Source organism: Pteronotus mesoamericanus, unplaced genomic scaffold (genome assembly GCF_021234165.1).
Source record: "Pteronotus mesoamericanus isolate MK-2021 breed Mesoamerican mustached bat unplaced genomic scaffold, CSHL_Meso_final scaffold_582, whole genome shotgun sequence".
NCBI classification, from domain to species: domain Eukaryota; kingdom Metazoa; phylum Chordata; class Mammalia; order Chiroptera; family Mormoopidae; genus Pteronotus; species Pteronotus mesoamericanus.
This window is the reverse complement of record NW_026555323.1, coordinates 4,629,283-4,653,993: the sequence shown is the minus strand read 5'-3', so window position 1 is coordinate 4,653,993 and position 24,711 is coordinate 4,629,283. Positions and strand designations below refer to the sequence as shown.

General features: G+C 52.5%; 1 protein-coding gene across 1 annotated transcript in view; it reads right to left on the bottom strand.

The window, feature by feature from the left end:
• The window catches only part of ADAMTS17 (ADAM metallopeptidase with thrombospondin type 1 motif 17), a 190,227-nt gene that overhangs the window by 13,476 nt on the left and 152,040 nt on the right, over positions 1-24,711 (bottom strand). Inside the window, exons 18-20 of the mRNA XM_054561974.1 lie at positions 24,330-24,489; positions 23,021-23,156; positions 2,001-2,205 (exon numbers count right to left, since the gene is read on the bottom strand). Of these exons, the coding sequence (XP_054417949.1) occupies positions 2,001-2,205; positions 23,021-23,156; positions 24,330-24,489 (501 nt within the window). The remainder of the gene's footprint in view (positions 1-2,000; positions 2,206-23,020; positions 23,157-24,329; positions 24,490-24,711) is intronic.

Here is a 24,711-nt window from a genome sequence, read left to right as displayed (position 1 = left end):
TCCCTGACTGTCATCGGCTCCTCCGTGACACCAGCGCCCACGCCACTGGCTCTGCCTCCCACGCGGGGCCTACTCACCGCTTCTGCCTTGTCTGGCTCTAGTCTGCGTCCCTCATCCCCTTCCCGTGAACTTCAAGCTCTGACCAGCCCGCCTGTCTCTTGGCCGACCCCGGGCGTGGCCCTCTGGACCGGCAGCCTGTGGGCTGGAAGCCGGGGCCTTTGCAGGCTGGGGCTGCCTCAGGAGGGGCCGAGGGGAACAACGTGCAGCTTCTCTCTTGGCGCCTGATCTGGGGAGGGGGCCTGGGAGCCGGGGACGGGAACAGAGTCACTCCCTTCGTCTCCCCTCTGGACATCTGTGCCTCATCCTAACAGCACAGGGAGGAGCTGGTGTCATCCATCCTGCCGGCTGGATGAAGGCTGGCCGGGTGACAAGAATGTCCCCATGAGAAGCGGAGACCCCGGTGTCTCCAGGAGATAGAGGGGCTCGAGCGTGTGGCTGAGTGGTAGAAACACCAGTTTTGGAGCGTGTCATGGGGGGAAATCCGATTCCAAGGTAAGTGTCTGGGAAGACGCCGGCTGCTCAAGCCTGGGCCGAGCCCGCGTTAGGCTGCCTCGTGTGGATGCTATTTCAGGATCAGGGTCAGGCATGACCAGGCACATAGAGAGACAGGGGCAGAGATATTTCTACCAATCATGTTCCAATGGTCTCATTCTTTCCAATATGGTGTCCTTGAATCCCACAATGGCAGTTGATAATGTCAGGTTTGGTTATTTTGGTAAAGAGGCATTTTTTTCCCCCCATAAAAAGAGACTGAATGGAAAATTGATGGGTTTGATCTGATGAAAGCATAAATCTTGTTTGAATCGAGAGGCAGGTGATTAAGGCCCTCAGGCCCATGGGAGGTGGGGGAGGGGCGGCGCTGCTTACCTGCCCCTCCCCCTCCAACAAGCATCCCCTTGAACACGAAACTTACAAATCTAAGCACATATAAATTTTTTTGTAAATCAAACAGAAATTTTAAACTCTGTTTTTTGCTTAAAATATCACAAAGAGTAGATCAAACCCGCAGGTCTTTAAACGGGTACATGTCAAGATCTGTCTGACAAGTAAACTTCGGTTCAGAACAGCCACGGGCAGACTTTTCATTCATTAAGAATGGGCTGAGTGCTTTTTTATTCAAAATAATTCCAACTGTTTGGCAATAAAAAGGAACTCCAAAAATATTTTCCACACTGAAGAGCATCTTGGACTTAGCCCTTTCTGCCTTTCCTAGAACGCCTGTGAAGGAGGGCCTGGGGGAGCCTGGCCCTTGATTCAGCTCTTTTTTTTTTCCTTTCGTTTTATGGCCAAACAATCAAAATCATTAACGCAGAGTCGATGCAAAGCCTTGAAGGATGTTATTACCAAAGATCAAGTGATATTTGCACGGCCAGTCTTCAAAATTAAAAACGGCAGGCTTAAGCGACCTCCTTCCAAAATAGTTACGGCATGAGATTTATAGCGCGGACGAGCACAGTAAAAGCTGTCCCTCCCAGCATCTGTGCGTCTCTCGCCATCGGCAAAGACGGCCTCAGAGTTGAAGGAGAGCTTTTCAAATGTCCTTCCCAGTCTCAGCGCACTGCAGCTCAAATAGGTCCAAAGGATGGACATTAAAGGGAGGCCTTTGTATCTATCGATCGATCGATCGATCTATCTATCCACCTATCCATCCCTTTATATTTACATGAGAATTTTCCTAGGAAACAGACTCTGAAAGTACTGTGGTGTATATTATTAAACACATATACATTAATAGCAACACATGATCTGTGTGTTTTGGCTCTGTGTTGCCTCGGATGGGATTTAAGAGGATGTGAGCTAGAGCGCAGCCTTGAGTTGATCTGGGGGCGGGCGCGGACAGGGAGGCGTGAGGGTGTGTCACAGCCGTGATGCAGGGAGAGGGACCCCGCTGGCGGGCGGGGGGGGGGGCCTGCGGCCCTGGCGGTGGTGTCGGCACCCACCTGGGACCACTCCGACGCCTCCCAGATGGACAGGCAGTCCTGGCCCTCGCAGCTCTGCACCGGCGCTGGCCGGGGGCCCTGGCAGTAAAGGGGCCGCGTGGCGACGTGGGTGCCGTTCTGCAGCTGGTACACGCAGGTCACCTCCCGCTGCTGGATGCCCTTCTCACAGGTCGCCGAGCAGGGGCTCCAGAGGCCTGCCACCCACCTGCCCGGGGGAAGGAACGACAGGGAGAGAATGACTGGAAGGAGAGGCTGCTTGCCCACAGGGCCCTCCCCACAGTACGAGGGAGGGAGGGAGGGAGGCAGACGCAGGGAGCTATGCAATCGACACGGGAGACAAGTCCCGCGTATCAGGGCAGAGAGAGCAAGCTGGGTCCAGCGGCCCACTCAGTATAGAAATCCTGGTGCACACAACACGCCCACAGCAGACTGAGTTAGTGTCTCCCATCGGCCACTCCCTTTGCGGAGGGATGGCACACACCACCTGCTGTGCGATGCGGTCTGAGTGGACAGGAAGCTGGCCATGTCCCCTCAGAAGCTCTGAGTGTGATTATGTGGTTCACCTCTGCCTCCCCCCGTTTCCTGTCCTCTGCTGCGAGGACAGTGGGTCCCAGTTGTAGGGGCTGCTCCAACAGTGAGCACTGAGATCGCGGGGCTGTTTGTCACTGCAGCAAACACTGACTGCTACAGCCTTTGACAAAGAATGCCATGGTGCCAGCTTGAATACCCCTGATGCTGGGAGTGGAGGGCCCTCCCGGGTGGCCTCTGTATCTATCTATCTATCTATCTATCTATCTATCTATCTATCTATCTATCAATCAAGAATGGGGCTGCCATTCTTGAGGAAGCAGCTTGTGGCCGTGGGAGGCCTGAGCTGCTAGCCATTGGTTTGAAAGCGATCAACTAAAACGTCACCCGCCTGCCTAATATTTCAATGGTCCCACTTCTATCTGAGTCCGTGCTGGCTTCAGGGCGTGGAAAAGAAGCTGAGAAGTTTGGGTATCACAGTTCCTCAGGCCACAAATGACACTTTGAATGCCCGTCTGGGGTCACTGAAAAGTCTCTTCTACTGTGTACGAACCTCAAATACTCCTCACCCCTCACTCGACAAACTGGGTCATCGGGTGGTTATTTCTGAGGAGCATTCAGGGCGACCTCATGGGTCAGGACAGACCCAAGTTCCAACAGAAACCAAATCTGATCATGCCAGCACCCCACTGTTTAGACACGCCTGTGGCGTCTTCCCGCCGGCAGCGTCCTACGCATGGGCACCCATCGTGCCGGCCTCCGCCTCCTCTCCTGCTCCAGCCGATGAGCTCACTCGCCCGGCCCCACATGGAGTGTTTGCGGACAGCTTCCCAAGCGCCGGGCAGCACTCTAGGTTCTGACAATGAGGCAGCGAGCAAAACACCGCCCGGCTCCCTGAGCCCCACCACTCTAACGGGGACAGGCAGTAAATCAACGCACAAGAGATGCAGAATATACCACGATCTTCAAGAGCAAACAGAACCAGCCAGACGATCAGTGGACGTGGCCGGCTGCCCAGGTAAAGGTGAGGGCCGTGGGGACAGAGGAGGCACCGATGGGGCATCAGAGCAAAATGCCACTCATTCCGCATCCATTAATTGGGAAGGAAACTACAGTTCCATAAACAATGTCTATTACAGTTATAATTTAAGCCTGGTGGGTTTGTTTTTTTTTTTACTGTGTCCCTTAAAAACCTCAAGAACAACCTTTACTAGCCAAGCTTAAGTTAGCAGCTCTTCTTTAAAGCAATAAAACTAATTCTCCAGGAAGCTGCCATTAACACTTGGCTAATTCAGGCCACCCGTCCCTGCTCTTTGGAGTCACCAACAGGGGTGGGGGAAAGAGAAGGCACTGGGGAGGGGTCCATGAGGGCTCTCGCCGCGTCTGTCCTACACTGTTACGGAGAAGATCAGTAGCACATACAGCAACCTTGAATGAACGTTTGTTAAAACTGGGAGGTGCAGGCGTGAGTGTTTATTGGTCGATCTTGGTACTTTTCTGCACATGTGAAACATTTTACAAGACAAGTGCACACATCGGAGCCAGGGGTCCTGGACTAGTCACTGACTCACACCTCCAAGGGCGACCTTCGCTGTGGGCAGCAGAGAACGCGGCGCCCAGGCTCACAGGCCGCCGGCGGCTCCAGCCCGCTGTTGCCACGTGGGTCCAAGGTTTCCACGGCTTTCCTTCTTAAAAGTAAAGCTGAAAACCCAGAGTCTAATCGCGATCTCCTGATTGGACAATGCTGGAAATGAACTCTAAAATCTTAAGACACCTCTGAGGGCGAAGCCCAGCCTGCTGTCGAATTCAGCCCCATGGCCTGCGCCCTGGGACTTCACACCTGAATATTCTGGGGCGACAGCTGCGGAAGTTCTGAACCTAAACCCAAGTGGCCACATGCGGATTTTCTTCTAACCGCCAACTAAAGGGGTCGCGCTGCACAACTGCTAGCCACATGGGCACCTCCGTTGTTGTGTTCCCTTCATTTTGGTCCCCAAGATCCTCCACACACACACACACACACACACACACACACACTTGTTTTTTGGTTGCCTTAATAGATTAATCCCAAACACTCTCTCCTAAAACAAAGAGAAAAACAAAGACTCGTCCAGATTAACAGCGTGGCACAGTTCTCCCAAGACCCCAGCGAGAGTGCTACCAGGCCCAGACGAACCCCACCCCAGTCCTGACCCCGGGGGTCTGCCGAGATCACCCAGAGGCCTCACCAACACCAGCAGAAGCCCCTGCCCTGCTGCCCGGCCGCGGAGCCCCCAGAATTATTCAAGGAGAAAACACGGCAGCAGACCTCCCTGACGCCCCGCCCGCACCGCTGACCCACACTGGCTGAGAGATGCTCAGAATTTTACAAGACTCCCCAGGAATGTTCCTGAAGGACTTCTGCAGAGCCGGAGTGAGCCGGCTTGCACCTTCTGGAAGCGGTGAGGAGAGGAAAGGCTAGGCCCGGCTGTCGTGGAGGGCTCAGGGCGACGGGCTGGAAGAGCTGGCCGACTGTGCCCCCCGGAGCTCGCCCGCCTGGAGGCTTCTGCGCACAGCCTCAGGCGCAGGCGAGGTCGCTGTTCTCCGGGCTCCCTGACCCAGGACTGCCTTTAATGGCGAGCCGCACATTTGCCCCTTGAACCCGTCCCGCTAAAGGTGCCCTAACGCCCCCAGAGCAGACAGGAGCCAGCAAAGCCCTGAAAACCACCGCCCAGGTGACTCTCTGCCTGTCTGTTTCGAATTCCCTGCTGCTGCATCAGTGGCTGCTGCCTTCGAAGTGGAGGCCTTGCAGGGGGTGGCTGGTGCAGGGGTCACGTACCTTGTGAACTTGGGAAAAAAATTTCCCAGGGGTGATGGACACCCCGGCCGGAGGGACCTAGGGACATAGGCCCGAATCCTGCCTAGCAGCTGGCGTCCTGCGGGACCTACTTTCCTGCACAAACTAAAACGATGACAAAAGGGCCTTTGGTGCATCACTTGTCACAACAGGTGACATAGTTCCCACGACGGCTGTGACTTCGACAGCCACTCTGCCTGACGTTTGCCCGCCTCCTCCTTGCTTCTCAGCTGCGGGCAGCCCTTGCCTCCCTGCCTTCTTGCCTGTCTGCGATCTCTTCTTCCCTTTTCCGCAAGTGTTTCCCCGCCCTCTCCTTGGGTCAGTCTTGGTGCTTTTGCCCCCAAGGCTCTCCTTTATTGATGTAATTTTGTGGGCAGGCCTTACCGAAGCTGAGGCTTCCACAGGCCCTCCGATGCTGGGGACCCCTGACTCTCCACCCCGGGAGCTGAACAGCCCAGAAGGCAGCAGGGAGTCCCGCCTCACCTCTGGTTCTGGGTGGGTCGTGGTCTCAATCCGTTTGTTTTCCCCCACCGCCCCGTCCAGCGGCCCCTCCTTTCCCAGAGACCAGCCACGCTGGGTCAGATCTGGAGGGAGGCCTGCCCCACAAGGGAGCTCAAAATCTGCCCTCTTCCTCATTTCTATGGCCACCCTTGCCTGAGGTATTGTACCCATCCACTAACGGGCTGCCCACACGGGATATTTTTTCCTTCTAAGTAATCTGTGTGCCTGGCCACAGCTTCAGCCATGCGACTCCCTTACTCCAAAACCTTCAGTGGCTCCCTAGTGCCTGGGGTCTTTCATATCCCGGGCCCGGCCCTCAAGACCCAGCCTCATCTCTCGTCCACAATTCCACCACGGATTGCTGATATTTTCAGGACTATGTGCAGGCAAATAAAACTAAGCCTCTGGAGGAAGGAAAGTGAACAATGGAAGGGATGGAGGTAAAGGGGTTCCTCCGTCCCCAAGTGTTGCTATTCCCTGACCCGGAGATGAGACGCTGGCCCTGTTGCCTCTGCTGGGCACACCTCCCTGGTTGCTCTCCATGGGCCGCTCGTGAGTGCCGTTGCCCCAGAAGCTCGTCTGTAAGTCCCAGATGTGCGCCCCCTGCTGGCACTTGTACGATTCTCCAAATCATCTGAGTGACGCTGATTCCTGAAGGCTGCCCTCACCTTGCGACAGCAAGAGCCTCCCAGGAAGCAAGTGTCTCGGTTCTCCTCTGGGCTCCCAGGTTACGTCTCTTGGGCTTTGTTTGCAAAACGTTCCCCAGGTTCCGTTTTTCCATCTGTGAAACAGGATGCGTGGCGCCTAGTCATTTGTCCCTCACATTGTGTGCCAGCGATCGATCTTATCGGGCCAGCCTGCTATCATCCGGTGTCTCCTTCTGGATCGGCGGAGCCTTTTGTAGCAGGCACGTCACAGAACAGTCCAGGATGGGTGCCCCCAATACCTCGGCTTGGCTGCATCTGCCCCGGACCGCCCACCTCCGCCTCACAGGTGGGTCTCGCCGAGGCAGCGTGTTCTGAGTACATCCTAGGGACACCACGTATTAACGCTGCTGGCTAATAAAACCGTGAGGAGAGTCCTATAAAAAGTTACTGTGGGATACATCCCCAATAAAATATTCATGCCCTTTTGTTCACTTCCCAGAACGATTCCAACATCCCAACCACATGGTGTCACGGCAGATGCTGGGCAGATGTTCCTCGGGCCAGCGAATGAGAGACACTAATTAGACTCAGTTAAGTTCCCAATAAATTAAGCAGCGGGAACCTTTGGCCACTCAGCCCTGAGTGGCTTGCTGGGCCGAAGTCAGTGAACCTGGTCCAAACCTATTTAGAAATGTTGGACTGCTCTGGCTGATTCACGTTCGGAGTAAATCACATGCAGCCTTGGCATGAGGGGAAATAATGAATACCATAACCACTTTCCATTGAAAATAATAATTTGTTAATAATTTTGATAGCTAATGAGCTACAGAAACCATGTCCACGCGTCTTCCAAGCAGAAAGGAAAGAGAGTCCTCTTATTTCTGGCTTTCCTCAGTCCATGGCGCCGAATCTCCCTATATACGCTTTTCCGATTTCAGAGATTCAACAACTCTCATGTCGGAATCATCTCTCTTCGCTAGAACACCGCGTCTTCTCTCGGATTTTAAAAACACGTTCCTGTGTATCTGTTGAGCGAAGACGTTTCCTTCTAATTGGGCTCGAAGGGCTTCCCACCAAAGGGACACACTGGCCACCCCCCAACTCTGCCTTCGAGAACCTGAGAAAAGAAACTTCTTTCTACATCTTGCTGCATTGCACCTTGTGAACATTTTTCCCACCTCCTCCAAGTGTCGCATGCGGTCAATTTTTACTTTTAGCTGAACTAAAGAAACATTTTATTTGGAGAATTGTTGACACTGCCCTGTTCTTGGGTGAAACATTTGGGGTCGCTCAGTGCTTCTCTCTCTCCATCCCCGAAGGCCTGGTCACATTGTGTTATGGACAACCCTTGTCTAAGTCCTTGCTTTATACCTAGCTCTTGCGAAGAACAGTTTCTGGAAAAAGCCTTGTGCTTGCTGGGGGACCCAACAGATATTTGTTAAACTTAACTGAATTCCACAGTTGTCAATGAAGAAGATTGAGAAGCGATCTGAAGCTTACGGATATAATCTTTGTGCCGGTCTCCATGGAGATCTCTGTCTATACATTCAGTCATTTTAGCAATTTCTTCTATAGCCATATATATATTTTTTTTGTTTCCTTGGTAGAAAGCATAAATATAATTCATGGACGTTGTAGAAAATCTGAGAGGGTACACAAAAATATAAAATAAGGGACGCAAAGAACACACACAAACCTGGTCTTTTTTTCCTAAACACATTTGCCTTAACCTTAAATGTCATGCTATACATAAATCATTCTCCATTTTGCTCATTTCACTCTTGCAGCAGAAGCAATTCCTACGCGATCAAAAATCTTTCCTCAGGAGTCCTTTTTTAAAGCTTGCACGATACCCCATTGTATAGATTGAGCCAAATGACTCAACAAGCGCGCGTAGCTCTTGGACGTTTGGGTAGTGGCCAATTTTGTCCATGTTTTGGGCGGTTTCCAAAGGGAAGGAACTGCAGTTCTGGATCCAGGGTGATGAGTGAGGCATTCAGAAGAGCAGAAGGGGCTGCTCGGATCTGTGCGTGATGGGAGCTTGGTGCCCCATGACCGGCGCCGCTGGCTCCGCCAGCCTGTCGGATGCCTGTTCCCTCGAGGACGGCGGTTTAAGGAGGTAAAGGCACTGGGGCAAGAGGGCCCTGGGAATCCTGTGGGACTCTCTTTCATCCTCCAGTGGACACAGCCTTTGGACTCTTCTGCATGCGGCAGCAGGGTCCAGCCACTCACCCCGTCCCTCACCTCCTGCTTTGAACACTCCCAACTGGTCAAGGTTTTGTTGGCATTCGGCCTTGACTAACACGTGTTCCAGTTACAACCTGACCAGCTTCAAGTAAAAGAGCAATAAGACCAACACAAGCCCTGGCTGGCGTGGCTCAGTGGACGGAGCGCCGGCCTGCGAAGAGAAAGGTCGCCAGTTCAACTCCCAGCCAGGGCACATGGCCTGGGCTGCAGGCTGGGTCCCTAGTTGGGGGCGCACGAGAGGCAACAGATGCATGTACCTCTCACGCATTCATGTTTCTCTCCCTCCCTTCCCCTCTCTCCAAAGATAAATAAATAAAATCTTTAAAAAATAAGATAAAATAATTTAAAATAAACAAAATAAAATAACAACACTAACTGGACCTTTCTACGGGCAGACAGCATGTGCCCTGGTTTCCCTTTGATTCCTGGGGCTCCTGTGAGGTGACCTGCTCAGGGTCACACAGAGAGTGAGAGGTGGGGGGGCGGGGGAGGGCTCTCCCCACGCTCTCCACCCAACCCAGGTATGACGCAGTACAGCCACTGCTTCCTGGTCTGCGACACACCTGCACACAAATTCTAGGACATTTTTCCCGTGTCCCCAGACACAGTCTCTTCCCAAAGGGCTGGAGCCTTCTTCCTCTGTCAGTCTTTCCCACCGAAAAGAATCTCTGAAAAACAGAGAGGATCCTCTTTGTCTGAGGTTAGCCTCAACTGTACACCACATCTGTGCATAGTTGGTGCTCAGTTAAATCTTGTTACGTGAGCAAATAAGGGAACAGCTTAAAAAGTTCAATTTAATGTCAGTGGAAACGCTTCGGTCTTCCACGTTTGAGTTACTGCCAAATGTGTATTTCTATGTCCAGGTAGAGGGGACATTTTGTAATACTTAAAAGATATTGTTATTAATTTCCAATTTTATTGCTTTGGATCAGAGGGGATTGCTTGTCCTATTTCTGTTCCATGGAAGCTACGGATATTTTCTTTGTGACCAAATACAGGATCAGATTTTGTGAATGTTCTATGGGCACTTGAGACAAATGTGCATTATCTATTATCGGGGTGTAGTGTTTGATATGCATGACTTCCCTTATTATGTTGTTTAGGTCTTTTAAATCCTTCCTTACTTTCCACCTGCCACTGGATCTGTCTTACATGGAGAGAGATGTGTTGATGTCTCCTAAACCCATTAAATTTCTATCTACATCTCCTTTTATCACCTGTGGTTTCGGATTTACATTAGGTGCTTGCTGTGTTATTTGGGGCATAAATATTCATAGCTATTATAGCTTTATTGTTACATCTTTCTATCTCCATCTTTGCCTTCATTTTAGTGCTACAGTTAAACATGTTACAATGTTCACCATCAGCCCTTTTACCTAAGTGTCCCCAAGTCATCTCTTGGTGAGACGAAGAGCATCCTATCATAAAGGGCTCGAAAACCATGGCCTGAGGACCTCATCCTTCCTGACACTTGTTTTGTAAGTAAAGTTTTATTGGAACAGAGCCCTTCTGTTTATATATTGTCTATAGCTACTTTGTACTACAATGATAAAGTGGTTATGATGCACATCACAGAGTTTGCAGAGCTACAATATCTAATATCTTCCCTTTGTAGAAAAGTGTGCTGAGTTCTGCTCAAGAATATTCCTCATAAAGAGCTCATGAGCAGAGCTTCCTAAACTCTTGCATATTTAAAAATATTTTTCTAAAGCCTTGATCCTGGAAGGACAGTTCTGCTAGATATAAAATCCTCAACTTCGCAATTTTCTTTCCTGGGCTGCTGTTCTGTAAGGACACCACTCACGGCCTTGTCACGACTGAGACCAGGAGTCTGTGTGTCACTCATTGAAACCATGAGGGGTGGGGTGGGGACAGAGCGCAGAGTGCATGGTGCTACCACGTAAGCACCATGGGTTTCTGTGGCATTTCCTGACTGGCCAGCCTCCACATGGAGCCAGGCCCGGAGGGTGACCAACTCCACAGACCCTCAGGGGCCGCCCTGGACACGGACGGAGGAGACCTGGATCTAGCTGTCCCTCCGTGGTGATGGGTCCTCCGACTGCTGTCCAGCTGAGCCGGCCTACCACCCCGATCGCTCTGTCAGGCACACAGTACAACGTCCTCATTAAACTCTGCCTCACTCACGGCACGCACGCAGCCTGCTCTTCAAAAATCCACTCCCAAGCCATCTGTCTAAACCACGACTTGCCCTCCAGTTATGTGAGGGGACCTGCCCGTTTACCCATGTGGGAAATTAGGACCCACCCCGAGACTTCTGGCCCTTCTCTCATCAGCCATGATGTCATAGAGCGATCATCGGAGCCTTGGAGGTGACACTGTAGAGTTCTGTAACACCCGGGACTGAATTTCCCCCTGGAATGGGGGCATTGGACACTTCTAAAAACATCATGATAAGATCATAAAAATAACATATTTGGCACTTACTGTGTGCCAGGGATGGTCCTCAACCACTTAGTTCTATTAACTCGTATTCTCATGACAGAATTCTAAGGTAGGTGCTATGTGTCTCCTGCTTTACGGAGGCCGCATCACCTGGCTGAATCCTCTGTGGCCACTGTGGAGCTGGGATGGGAACCCAGCAGCCGAGCCTTCGTTCTTGGCCTTGGACACACACCCGCTGCTTCCGGGGGCTCGTGCTCAGCCTCCCTGGTGCCGTCCTGGCTGCCGTGCTGTGTGCTTCGCCCACCCATCCCCTCTCCTAGCCCCGTTCTCCTTGCCGAAAAGCAGCCGTGGCTGAAGCAGCACGATGGCCTTACCCTTCCCAGGTTTTCTGACTTCGAAGGCTACTTTGCTAAACCACAAAAAGCCGTCCTGGTTGAACCCTGGTAAGCGGCGCTCCGCTTGCTGGGCCCTGCGGGCCGGCCCCCGCTGTCTGCTGAGGTCCCAGACCGTCTGCTCTTGCCCGTGACACGTGCCCCTTCCCTGGTGCCCTTATGCCTTCGCGTCTGACTTGTCCAGAGCCGCCAGGTAGCACCCTTGTCCTGCCTTTGTCTCCTCTTTCTTTTTTTTTTTTCATATTTTATTTATTTTTAGAGAAAGGGGGTGGGAGGGAGAAAAAGAGGGAGAGAAGCGTTGATGTGAGAGAGAAACATCGATCGGTTTTCTCTCACACACCCCATCCAGGGAATGAACCCCCAACCCAGGCACATGCCCTGACCCGGAATCGAACCAGCAACCTTTTGCTTTGTGGGATGACGCCCCGCCCACGGAGCCACATTAGTCAGGGCTATCTCCTCTCTTATGTCTTGTTGGGCCTGTCCATGATCGTGGAGGCAAAAATCAAATCTTCCAGAATCCCCCCTCTCCTGCTAAGCTATGCCAATACTTTCTTCAGCTATAGGATTAGACTAACTCCACTGTGACCTTCGTTTTTTCTGTTTCCTGAAAGCAGAGGGATGTGGGCGTCCCCTCCCGACTGTGGAGGACTGAAAGTGGTGCGGTCCTTCCAGGCTTCCGTCACGTTCACGCCAACGACTCCCTCCTCCTGGTGTGTAACCATTAAGGTCGGAGTGATGGACCCACAGGCGGCATCCTTGGTCTTCTGAGAGGCGTGTTTTGCGTATACACCTGGGCCACTGCTGCCCGGGCCTCTCAGAGGTCTGGGCTCTGGGCCTTCTAGTCCTCCAGGCTGGAGAAGATGCCATAACCGACGACCTTGCCCGCCTGGGTTAGCCACACACTCTTTCAACGGGAGCATTTCTGCATCTGCTGTGGGATCTGACCCACGGGACCGGATCCAATGAACCTCGTTGTCCTGCTTGCGTGAGAAGGCCAGGTATCCTTTGTTACTATATGCGGTGGCTCTCGGCGTGGAGCCTGGACCAGCATCATTAGAGAAATGCACATTCTCACATCCCTCCCACGCTCTCCTGGATCAGAAGCTCTGGGAGTGGCCTTGCCAATCTGTCAGTGAAAGGACCCCGGGGTGCTGGGCCAACAGAACCCCCGCACAGGCCCCGAAAGCAGCCACTGAGGCCCATGTCTTGTTTCTGACTCGCAGTCTGAGAGAGGCTGGGCCTTGGGTCCCCCTTTGTCCTTCGTGATGATTAACCAGGCAGATGAGGCTGCACTTTTTCCCCTCCCTGCTCTCAAGACAGGTATAAAGCGCTCTCCAAGTGGACTAAGAGTCATGGAAGGAAAAATACACAACCCAAAACACACGCCGTGTGCTCGGTGGGGGCCAGAGCGCACTCATGGCCTCCACGGTGCTAATTTCTGCTTCACCACGCTTCTCCCTCCAGTGGAATGTAAGTCCAAGCACAGGTCCGCAGGCAGAAGCGTGGGCAGGCTCCAGCATTCCACATCCATCCCCACCCGACGCGAGTTCATTACTCTAGCTCCCCAGCGTCCTTCCAGCCTGGCCGGGAACGGGCCACCTGGGCACCCACACCTGCGACGCTTCTAGTCACACAGCCAGCCCGGAGCCTAAGCTTGGGGTTTAAATGACACTGAGACCCTTTCACAACCCTTTTTCCTCCCCGAGTCCTACCCCAACCCCGCTGATAATATTAGCCAACGTTCCCAAACACAGAGCTCAGAAACATTTGGGGAGTTGGCAATGAACCCACTAGAGACTCGACTGCTGTATCACTCCACCCGGGAGCACGTGTAAAGCATACAAACTTGTTCTGCTGAGCGGGGGACGCTCAGCACACACCGGGACTGCTCCCCAACATTTTACTGCCTGGCAAATAGCAGCCTAGGCTATTTAAATTATGTAGTTACACACTGAATTAAAACCGCGCACGCACGCGCGCATGTGTGTGCGTGTGTGGAGCGTCTTATGGAATGATGGATAACCCATAAAATGCTGGGGCCCAACAGCTGGCTGATGTTTACCGTTAATATAGTTTTGTAGCTGAGTGGGGATGAAGGTTTTGGCTGGTGTTCATCAAGGGCTTACTCGGGCCGGAGGAATTTATAGGCATTACTTCACCGAATCTTCTCAAGACTTCTACGGGAGAGGTTCTAATTTCCCAATTCATCGATGGCGAGATCAGGGAACTTGCCCAAGAGTTTGCCTTTGCCCAGGGGTGGTGCTGGGACCCGATCCGTGACTTCCTCGACTGAGTCCCTGCTCACTGACCCCCAGGATGGCCACCCCTGGGTACCATGAAGGGCATTTCGCTCTTTCTCTGACTGGCTACCATGCCTAACACCTTGTGTGCCTCAGTACCTTTACATAATAAGGACATAACGATCTTTCATTCCCAACTTTACGAGACATCGATTTAAATCAAGGCCATGGCAAAGCATGACTGGGTGAAGGAAGGAAGAGGTTTCCGCAGGAACTGACGCTGAGTGCGAAGGGAAGAGCAACTGGGAGGGGTCACGGCTGAGTCAAAGAGTCAGGTCAAGGTCAGGTCAAGGTGGGCTATGGACAGGACACGGCACAGAAGAGGCCACCAGACTGAACGGAGGGAAGGTGAATGACTTAATGGGGCAACCGAACCACACACCAGGGTCCCATCGCAGCCTCTGACTTCCACCCTTTTGTAATGGAGCACCTGGCCGGGCCGGACACTGGCACCCAGCGGGCGAGCGCCCACGGCGCGAGCGTGAACCCTCACTTGAACACAGAGCCACGGACATGGAGCTGAGGGGCTCTGGGAGGCACTTCCCCTCCGCCAGGGCTAAATAACCCACCCATCGGTTCAGACGACTTACTAACCACCTGAAGCTCTGGGCGCTGCTGGGCTCTGGAGAGAGAGTCCACTTGGCACCTAGTAGGTGCTCTACAAATATCTGCCGAATGGGGCGTTGATAAGGCCCTGGCCCTTGTGGGGAAGAGAACAAGAAAAAGAAGGGGAACGATACACAAAGGAATGACAAAGAGTGACAGGGGCCTTTCTACACCTGGCGTTTGGCCCAGGTGAAGTCATTGTTTTGGCCACAATGGACACGCCGGAGGTGTCAGAGGTGATGGGTCTGATCCCCAAATGGGCAGATGTAGCGTCTCACCCAGAGAATCTTGGGCCCGCGCCACAGACGACCTGTCCCCTGTCCTGTCCCTGTAACCTGTGGCACTGCTCGGCAGGGTCTGGGAGAGAGAGCAGGAGCCTCTCCCTGGCCTCTGAGCCCGACATCGGCTAGCGGCGGGGGCCGGCGGGGGAGGGGAAGCAGCAGGGCGGAGGGCAGTGTCCTGCCCCCCAACACTCTGCGCACACACACGGGCCTCCTGGGAAACCAGCTTCGTGTCGGAAGCCCTTGTCTTAGGCGGCTGAATTCCTGAATTCTAATTTCTTTCCTAGCACGGGTCCAGATAACAAGCCACTTACAACAAGCCAGAAAACTGACCAACTCTAGCATTAGTGACATGTGTCTACTGTTGACTTTTACAGCTTCAGGCCTCTGGCTGCGTGTTTCACGTCCAGAGAAGGGGGGCCGCCGCAGCTTCCCCTCAGTCCCCCCCGAGCTGAAGTCCGTTACCAACGCCACCTGCCGACTCCCCTTGTCCAGCCTTTGAATATCTACTGAGGCGCCCTCATCACAAAGCGGCCTTTTTCATGCTGTGGTAGAAGCAGTGGGTACTGGTATTAATATAAGAATGGTGAAGCAAGAGGCATGTCAGGTTTAAAGTAGGAAAACCTTGGTTTGAGTTCTACTTGCTACAGGCTTGACCTTGGGTAAGGTACTTAACAGCTGTCTCAACTTCTCCACCTGTAAAGTGGGGCGATAGAGCGATGTCCCAGCCCCTCTCCCTTCCCTCCTTCCTGCTGACGAGCAGGAATGGACTGGCCCGCTCCCATCCCCTTAGGATTTCCGCGACCTGCCCAATTTATATCTTATCAAGAACGCAAGACCTCAGTGTTAAGATTCTCTGCTTTTACAATACTCACTTCCAAATAGCTCTTTGAGAGCCAAAGAAAAAAAAAAAGTTTCTCAGGGATTTATAGGAACAACCTGAATTCTCGGTGGGGAAGCAGGACAAGTGACTAGAGCTTCACCTGCAGCTGATGACATCACTGGACCCAGCGACATTTCTTTTCTGGCAGGACACCTGATCGGGTAACACCCCAGGAAGTGGCACTCATGTGGGGACAATGTGGGGGTGCAAAGAACCAGGAGAAGCCTGGGTTTGGCCACAGGTTGTACCACACCCAGTCACGAAAAGTTTGGAGGAAAAAAAAAAACCTCTCATGCCTTGAAAGGCACACAGCTGCTGATGCTGAAAGTTCATGTCCAAGAGCAACATTCCCTTCGGGTTGCCTTTCTTACCAGCATCCAGGAATTTTCCAGGACAGTAGCCCTCCTGCTCATAGACTGGCCGGCTCTCAACCTGGCTGGACAGCGCCTGTGGATGGTCTTTCTTGGTCTCGGTTTGCTCATGACATCAGCGCATCTCTATGTGTCCAAGGTGTCTGCTGTTCTCGCTGGCCCGCTGTTGTCTTCCTTCTCCTGGGAGGAATACCTCGGTTTTCAGCACAGCGTGTGAGCCAAGCCAGGCCGGTCAGAGCTTCTCCGGGAACCTGCGAAGTCTGTCCATCGGGGCTGGCACCAAGATCTTCCCCTCGATTTGCTGTCCAGGGTCTCTTCAGTTTTGGGAGCTACTCCATATCCTTTCTGTATACGCTTATCTTTCTGGTACATTTTTAGATTCAGCACCTGTTGCTTGGGAGTCAAAGAACCTCAATGCCCATGTTTCTAGAACCTAGCATTTCGCTTCACATAAAGACAAGGCGTGAGGAGCGTTAGAAGTCGGTGGTGCCTGGTCACCTCTTTGCATTCCCATGCCATCGCCAAGGCTCCAGAGCACGTGGCAGACTGCTGGGCAGGAGTCCCATTTGCGGCCCTGTCACGAGCCCCCTGCATGGTCTCCTGCCTCCCACCTCACTTAACTGACTCTTAACGGGAGGAAGAGGTCGACTGAGTGGATTTTTCCAGTGGTGGCATAGGTCATCTGAACAGTCCCCCTGGCAGGGTGGTGGCCCCTTCAATGTGTTGCCAGCGGGTGGCGTTTTTGTGAAGCCACAGAGTGACAGTCGGCGAGGGGAGAAGGACCTTCAGCCTCTCCCGCCAGCGTGTTCGGGGGAATGGCGACTATGCGGGGCACACGGGCCACTAGTTGGCCCTTTGGAGGAAAGGCATGGAGGACAAGGGAGGCCGTGGTCAGTTCGGACAGGGCTGATGGCGGGGTGCCTCACTGCGCCCGTCAAATTCTCTGACCTGAGAAGCGCAATCGGAGGCTCAGGGAGGAAGATGGCATTTTTGTAGTGGGAGAGCAGAGGCCATAAGGGCGGCCACTGAAATGAGACCCAGGACGCTGGTTTGAGAGGGGACCCTTAAAACATTCCAGCCAAGGCCCCCGACTGTGCGGAGCTTCTGCTGCCCTGAGATGCCGGAGCTCCAGGTGGGAGGGAACCTGCCAAAATTTCCACCGTTGACTTCTAATTTTATTCCATCATGATCAGAGAATATATTTGGCATTATGTTGACCCTTGAACATTTGCTGAGGTTTAAATAATGGCCTAGAATATGGTCCATCCTGGAGAATGTTTTATGTGCACTTGCTGCTTGTTGGGAGGAGTGCTTCACAGATATGTTAGGTCTCGTCGGTTTATAGTATTGTTCAAGCCTTGCATTTCCCTGCTGCTCTTCTTTCTAGTTTGCAAAACCCATTACTGAAAGTTGAGTGTTAAAGTTTCTACTGTTTTTCTTTTCATGCTGTCAGATTTTGCTCTGTGTATTTTAGGGCTCTGTTATTAGGTCCATATATGTTTATAGTTGTTATATCTTTGATGGATGGCTGTTGTGTCATTATGAAATGTTCCTTTTAATCTCTAGCAACCTTTATTTTGTTTTAAAATCTATTTTGTCGGCTATTCATATAGGTACTTTCACTTTTCTGTTTGGATGGTGTATCTTTTCACCCTTTTACTTTCAATGCCTTGGTATATACAGATGCACCTGTGAGAAGGAAAGAACACTCCTTCCCTAGGACAAATCACTCTTGCCCGTGGCTCGTTCATTCCCGTAAGAGAGCCAGCCAGCAGGGAACTTCATGAGCCTCCAAGGGGAAGTGACTACTTTGGGAGGCTTCCGCCAAACTCACTTCTGAAATGTCCCTAGAAATTCTACAAGTGAGGCATCCGTCACTGTTCATCCTCACGGCAGAGCCTTCCCTCCTAGGTTTGGTGTTTTTTTTTTTCCAGAACCAAGAGAAGACATATTTCCCCTTCATTTCTCAGAGATCACTGTGATCCTCTTGTTTCTGTTTTGGTTCCTCAGACTGAGTTTTAACCTTTCCATTTCCATTTCCTTTCCTGTGATTGTGACATAAAAGTCAAATGCAAACATCAAGTGCTCAATGTTCTTTATATTTTATTACTGAGCAAATTCAGGAAGAGAGCAGGACCTCTTAATGGGCCTCAGGGTCTACATGCAAAGTATTTCTCAACGGGAGAATTTTGTTACCTGTAAAAAATGTTACCTGTGAAAAACAGTATCTGGGAATTTTCTCATATTCTATAATGATCAAAGGGAGAGATGTTCACATAATCAAAGGGTTTTAAGTAGGGAGGAAAAGAAGAAAATAGAATTTTAAAATTCAAGACCACTCCGAAATGCTTTTTTTCTTTGTCCTTCTGGAATGTTCTGTAATTTAGACCAATAGGTAAAGGCTTCAAAACTGTACTGTTTACATAGAAGTGGGGTTCTGAGATTTGGGTAGTGTCAGAAAAAAATCCTGGAATTCAACTAAATTTCTCCTCGCCATTGACATACCATCAAGAAGGTACGTAATAGGCCAAGGGTGCTCTTCGCCATTTTTTTCCTCGGGCACTTCTTCTGTATTGCACATGGCTGGTGGGGTGCCCCTCCGCCCAGACCTGTGGCCACATGTCTACATGTCGGGAGAGAGGCCAAGCCTGAGGGAGGGAAGCCACTCTGAGGACCGCTGGACTCTCACGGGGGCCCGCAGGGAGGTACCACTCCCGGCTTTGCCCCTCCCACCCGTGAGCGGTCCTGCATCCCAGGCTCCTGTCCTGCACTCTGTGGGGCGGGGGAGGCCAAGGGCAGCCCCCCGCAGCCTCCTACATGCAGGGCATGGTAGACAGAGGACTCACAATGAACTTTTCCTGTCCTACTTTACAGCAGAGCCCGAAAGAAGAGCCTTAAGTTTCAGACTACCTAGAAATGGATTAAATAACATCTTTTCAGATTTTGGTAAAGATCGACATGTTCTAGGCTTTATTCCTAAGTCATGATTGTACACACACACACACACACACACACACACACACACACACAGGCATGCTTTCATAAAAACAGAAGGGATTCCATTCAGTGTTAACCCCAACAAGGCAAACCTGGTTAAGATATTTGAGCAAAGAGGACAAATTTAAAATCCAAGTGCACTTCCTTACAGATGACTATCCAATGTGACTGCCAGGGCGATATTTAATATTCTTTTCTGAATCACCCTAATTCAATCTACAGTACAGTATGTACTGCCTGGAAGAAGTTCAAGTCATAAATACTACAGGGAAATATCTAATAGCTTGGAATTAACTTTTCGAGTGGCCAATAAGCTCTAAAAGGCTGCAAAAATATTACCTCGGCTCAGGCAGAGATCCGTGTCCCAGTACGAGCCCAGGTCCCTGTCACTCCCCGGCGCTCTGAGCCGGGACTGCCTGGGACGGGGTCTTACAGGCTGGCACACAGGGTGGCACTTTAGATGCCGGACGATGCGGTGGGGGCGGGGAGCTCCTGCTTGCAGACTGTGGTCAGCAAGGTGAGGGCTGCTGGCCGCAGTCATAACAGCTGAGCCGACCTGTGATTTCTGCCGCTCCTGCCAATGCCGGGGCCAGGTTTGCCGATGTGTTTGTGTTGGTGCGCGAGATGCTGGAGCGGGGCCATCTGCTCAGTGTGTTGGATTCCAGATTCCATATGGTTACGGCGGGGTCCGGGAGAAGAATCCGCAGAGCCGGGGGCAGGATTAGAATAAAGAGGTGCAAATGGGGTGCAACGGGGGCGGGAAGGGGCACTGCCGGGAACTGGACGGGAAAAGGGGGCTGAAGCAAATTAAAGGGAGATCAGGGGAAGTCAAGGAAAACAGAAGGGAAAGAGGTAACCATCTCCCGTTTTAAAGGTCAGAGAATAACACCACCACAGACAGGCTCCGTCACGCTGCCAGATGCAACAGGACGCGCAGCTTGGCTTCTCGAGCACAGCTGGCACCAGCGGGGTGGTGTATGTTGTGCACGTATACGTGTGTGTGTGTGTATGTGTGTGTGTGTGTGTGTGTGTGTGTAAATAAATAAAACCAGGATCTGGGAGAGTTTTAAAAATCCATCGGTTCCCCCATTTCCTCGGCCGAGCAATAACTACTGTCTGACGGGCCTTTGTTTTCCTGAGTCACGTCAGGGGATCGCTCTGTGAGCCACAGAAACGTCTAACCGCCGTGCTGACAGCCTGCAACTACAGCAATGGGGAACGCTGACCGCAATTAAAAAAATAAAAGCGTATATGAAAAAATTAAAGCCAAGGAGAAAGAGAAACAGTTCAAAGTCAGATGGCTCAAAATAAACCACCCAACAAACTCCACCAGCCTGGAGCAGGGAGCCTGGCGTTTCTCTTCGAGACTCTGAGGCCGGTCTCAGGTGCTGTCTCCTCTTTTTATCGATTTTATTTTCTCCTCCGTTTTGGCCAGTCCCACTCATCCTTGAAGTCTGATCTACGGGATTTTATGCGGTGGGGCACAAAGGAGAGTGGTGGGGAGGGAGAAACCTAACACTTATCCGGTTACATGAGCACGAAGACCTTGTCTTTCTCACCGCTAGATGCCCGGGTACCTAGAACAGGGCCCGGGTACCTAGAACAGGGCCCGGGAAAGGCGCTCAGGAAACCCACGTGCAATGAAAGAGACTGCTGATGTGGGACTGTGTGCTCAGGGCTGCGCTGGATGCTTTGAAAAAGAGGACTGAACAACTGGGCCATAAAAAGGACCTCCATGTAACAACATGTATAATAAGAGAGTATGTTCCGGGAGGCAGTGCCCTCAGAGCCGCGGTCCCAACATCTCGGCGGGCAGAAGGAGAGCCATAAATAACCCACAGCAGGGTCGCCGCGAGCCGTTGCTCAAGGGCCAGGGCCGGCCTGGAGGTTGTTGTTGCGCAGCCCAGGGACTAAGAACGGTTTTTACATCTTTTAAAGGGGTTATAAAACAAAACAGAGAAAACGAGACATCAGAGACCACATGTGGCCTGCTAAGCCAAAAAGATGTACTATCTAGGCCTTTATAAAGTCTGCTGATCCTTGTTTTAAGGAGACACGAAGAATGTGCTTCTGAAGTTACTTTCAGTCTGAAGTGTGTTTGGCTTGAACTTGTGTTCAAATGCAATGAGACGGCAAGACTGGAGTCTGTCAGAACGCTCTGTGAGCGTTCTGGAACCAAACACACACACTTCATCCAAGCCTAGAGCAGCGCCGCAGTGCTGATTTACAGAGTACGCACCTTTGTTAACTCAGGCTTATGTATGCAACTTATTTCGTGCGATTTTCTGGTTAGTTTCCTAGGGCAGCAAAGTCCCCTCCTGGAAGATGTGTCGGTGGCAAAGTCGTAAAGGTGCCACACTGGCCTGCTTGGTCAAATGGTCAGAGGGCTTTGTGATGGAGTTTTGAATTCGTCTGGGTGCCAGCGGAAATACTCCAGAGGTGACCCGATGACCTCTCTCCCATCTTCCATTGAGCCCAGGACACTTTTGGTCATTGTTTCTTCAATGATCACTTTCTGTTCCATCTACTTTCTCTTCCTCTGTGGCTCCAATGACACTTATGTTAGAATGGTTGGTAGTGACCCACAGGTCACCAAGCCTCTCTCATTGTCAGCAATCTCTTCTTCCCATTTTCCAGACTGGATAATTTCTCTTCGTCTGTCTTCAGGTCCGCAGATGTTTTTTTTCATCTCCACTCTGCGGTGGGACTGTACCCGCAGCCCAGGCATGTGCCCTGACTGGGAATCAAACCAGTGACCTCCCGCTCTGTAGAACGGTGCCCCACCCACTGAGCCACACCTGGCAGGGCTAAAATATGATACCTGAATCAATTCCTGTGATCTCTCTCTCAGTCATGCCCTTGAACCCATGCTGACCTCTCCTTTCCTAGAGTCGCTTGGCCTACTTTCTCACCATGTCCGAGAGCCAGGCTGTCACTGCTTTCAAGAGAAGAGACAGCGGCCTAACAGATCTTTCAGTCTTCACAGCGGCAAATCCTTTGTGACTGACTGACTGGTGTGAGGTGGCTGTCATACCCAACATGCTCAGAAAACCCCCCCAAAATGAGCTGTTCCTTGTGCCCTTCAGCACTCGGGTAGAGTTTTATTCTCAATTTGCTGAGGAACATGTCAGATCAATACAACAAACCTCACCTTCCTCCTCTCCTCTCCTTCCTTCCTTCCTTCCCCATCACACCCATTTTACAAGTTTAACAAAGCCCGGGGGGATTGGTGCAAAAACCAAACATTGTGTGAAACTTTGGTACCAGGCAGAAGTTGAGCTAAAACAAAAACCCCCCAAAACAAAAAAACCCTCCAAAATGGCCATGTCAAAAGTCCGGTCTCTTTACAAAAGGCAAACATACCTCCATCTGAGTCACAGAAGCACAAAGCCAAAACCAAGCAGAACGGGAGGCCAGGGTGATGCTACACAACAGGACAGAGTCACAGACCTATGCAAAGTCCTGCCTACATGTGACTGCAAAGAAGGCCCCCGACCGATGACCACGTCTCACACAGCTCCCCTCTGCGGGCTGCCCGAGGCAATCCGTGCCAGAGCACGCGCGCCACAAGGCTGAACGCCGGCGCTGGGAACAGACGGCCTGACGGATCCCGAGCCACGAGACCCAAGTTCTGTACTCACTGGCGTTCATTCCAGCTACCGAGCTGGGCGCGCCACACACGCTGACCTGCGCGCACTCGCCCCCGGGCGCGCTCTCACGCGCTCACACCGATTTCCCTCTCACACGCGCCCGTTGACCGTGGATGGCGATGGCTATTTTTTTCTCGGCGAGATGTCCTGAACGGCCTCCTAGCAGACACGTCGGGCAAGAAGCGTGCATTTCCATCGGAATCCTGGCTCGGCAGGCGGGAATTCGGTGCTTCGTGCGAGCACAAATCCCTTGGCGCCAAGGAGGCGAGGTGGCGCGGAGCGGTACCGTGGTCGTGGCTGCGTGCCCCGCCCCCCACGCATGGGCGTTGCTGCCCCCACTCCGGAGGGTCCCCGGGTGAGAGCCCAGCCCCTTACCGTGACTGGCATGGGTGTGAGTTGCACCTCCGGACCTGGGGCTCTGGACGGCTCGCTGGGGGGCAGTCGCTGTCGTTCACCAGCGTCGTGGTCTTGTTCACAATCCGCGTGCAGGACACGATGGTCCTGCGTTCCCCTGGAAACCAAACCCCAGGAAGCTGAGAGGCTGCGGCGGCCCGCGCCTCAAAAGGGCATTCACTCACGCTTCTGAAGGAGCGTTCGGGTGCACCTTCTGAGCAGCTGGTCACGTGGCCCGAGAAGGCGCGCTGAGGCTTAGTGATGAGAATGCGTAAGGCGTGGTAAGGGCACAGGGGCAGGAGAAAAAGTCTAGACTAGGATCAGAAAGAGGCAGCCCCTCCCATCGGCTGTGTCCTTGGGTAGCCAGGGACTCACAGAGGCCCAGGTTCTCCTCTGGGTCTTCGGTTTCTACCAACAAGTACCAATCTCTTTATCGGTTCATTTGATGTTTAAAGTCTACCAGTTGAAGCTTCTCTCTCGCATCAATGTTTCTCTCTCTCTGCCTTCCCCTCTCTCTAAAAAGCAATGAAAAAAATGTCCCTGGGGAGGATTAAAAAACAATGGGGCTGACGTCACCCCGGAGGCTGGGTACAGCGGGCCACGTTCAGCGTCACCCTGCCTTCCCACTCTCAGGGTTGGCATTCCAGAGTCCGGGCCGACCTTCCGTCTGAACTGTGCCCATCAAAATCTGTGTCCCACCTCCCGTGACCCCACTGTGCGTCCCGTCCAGCAGGGTGACAAAGTACATTGTACTAAGGAGCAACAAAGGGCTGACTGCCCAGGAAATGCAGTTAGAGGGAGGGAAGTCATCTGCTGACCAACGGCAGCAAATCGTGAGGCCAGGGCTCATGCCCTGAATGGGTCCCTGGACTCGTAGGGCTTTCTCTTCCCATTGTATCCTGGAGTGGGGTCACTGTGGCAAAGAGGAAAGGGTGCTGGGGAGCAGAGACCTCTTCAGTGCCCCTCCACCCAGGGGCAGCAGGGTCCCTCGCCGCATCTGTGATGCGGCGGGACTTTGGCCAAACCCCGACTCACAGGTCGGCGTGGGAGGGCCCCGTGCGGCAGGCAGGGTAGCTGTGTGGGACGGCTCCCATGTGTAGGAGACTCTGTCTAAGCGTTATCCATAGAGCTCTGCAGTAGGACGTGGTTCAGTTCCCATGGAAACACTGGTTAGCTGGCCAGCCTGTCCCATGCTCCGTGCACTGGCCCCAGAGCACCCTGAGGTCACGTCTCCTTCCTCCAGCAAAACCCCACCCCCGCGAGCCCGCGAGCCCGCGAGCCCGCCACTCACCTCCCCCGCACTGCACGCTGCACCCTTCCCAGCCGCTGTGCGTCCAGATGAACAGAGAGTCCTGGGGTCTTTCCGGCTCACTTTGATTTTCAGCAGTGTAGTTGACAGGAATGGTGTATTCGTAATGAATTCCATAGTTCTGGTCATGGAATAACAACACCTGGATAGGCAGCAAGAGGAAAGGCCGCTGTGAAATCCTGAGGAAGCCCCGGGTTGCTGCCTATGCCAGGCGCACGCGCTGCGCGGCCTGCCTGCCAGCGGGTACTGGGCTTCACCGTGGGCCCAACCGTGGGGTGCTGCTTTACTTCAGCGCCGGGGTCCACCGGGCGGAGTGCATGTAAACCCCCAGCAGAGTTCTGCTCCTTCCTACCAGAGGGAGGGC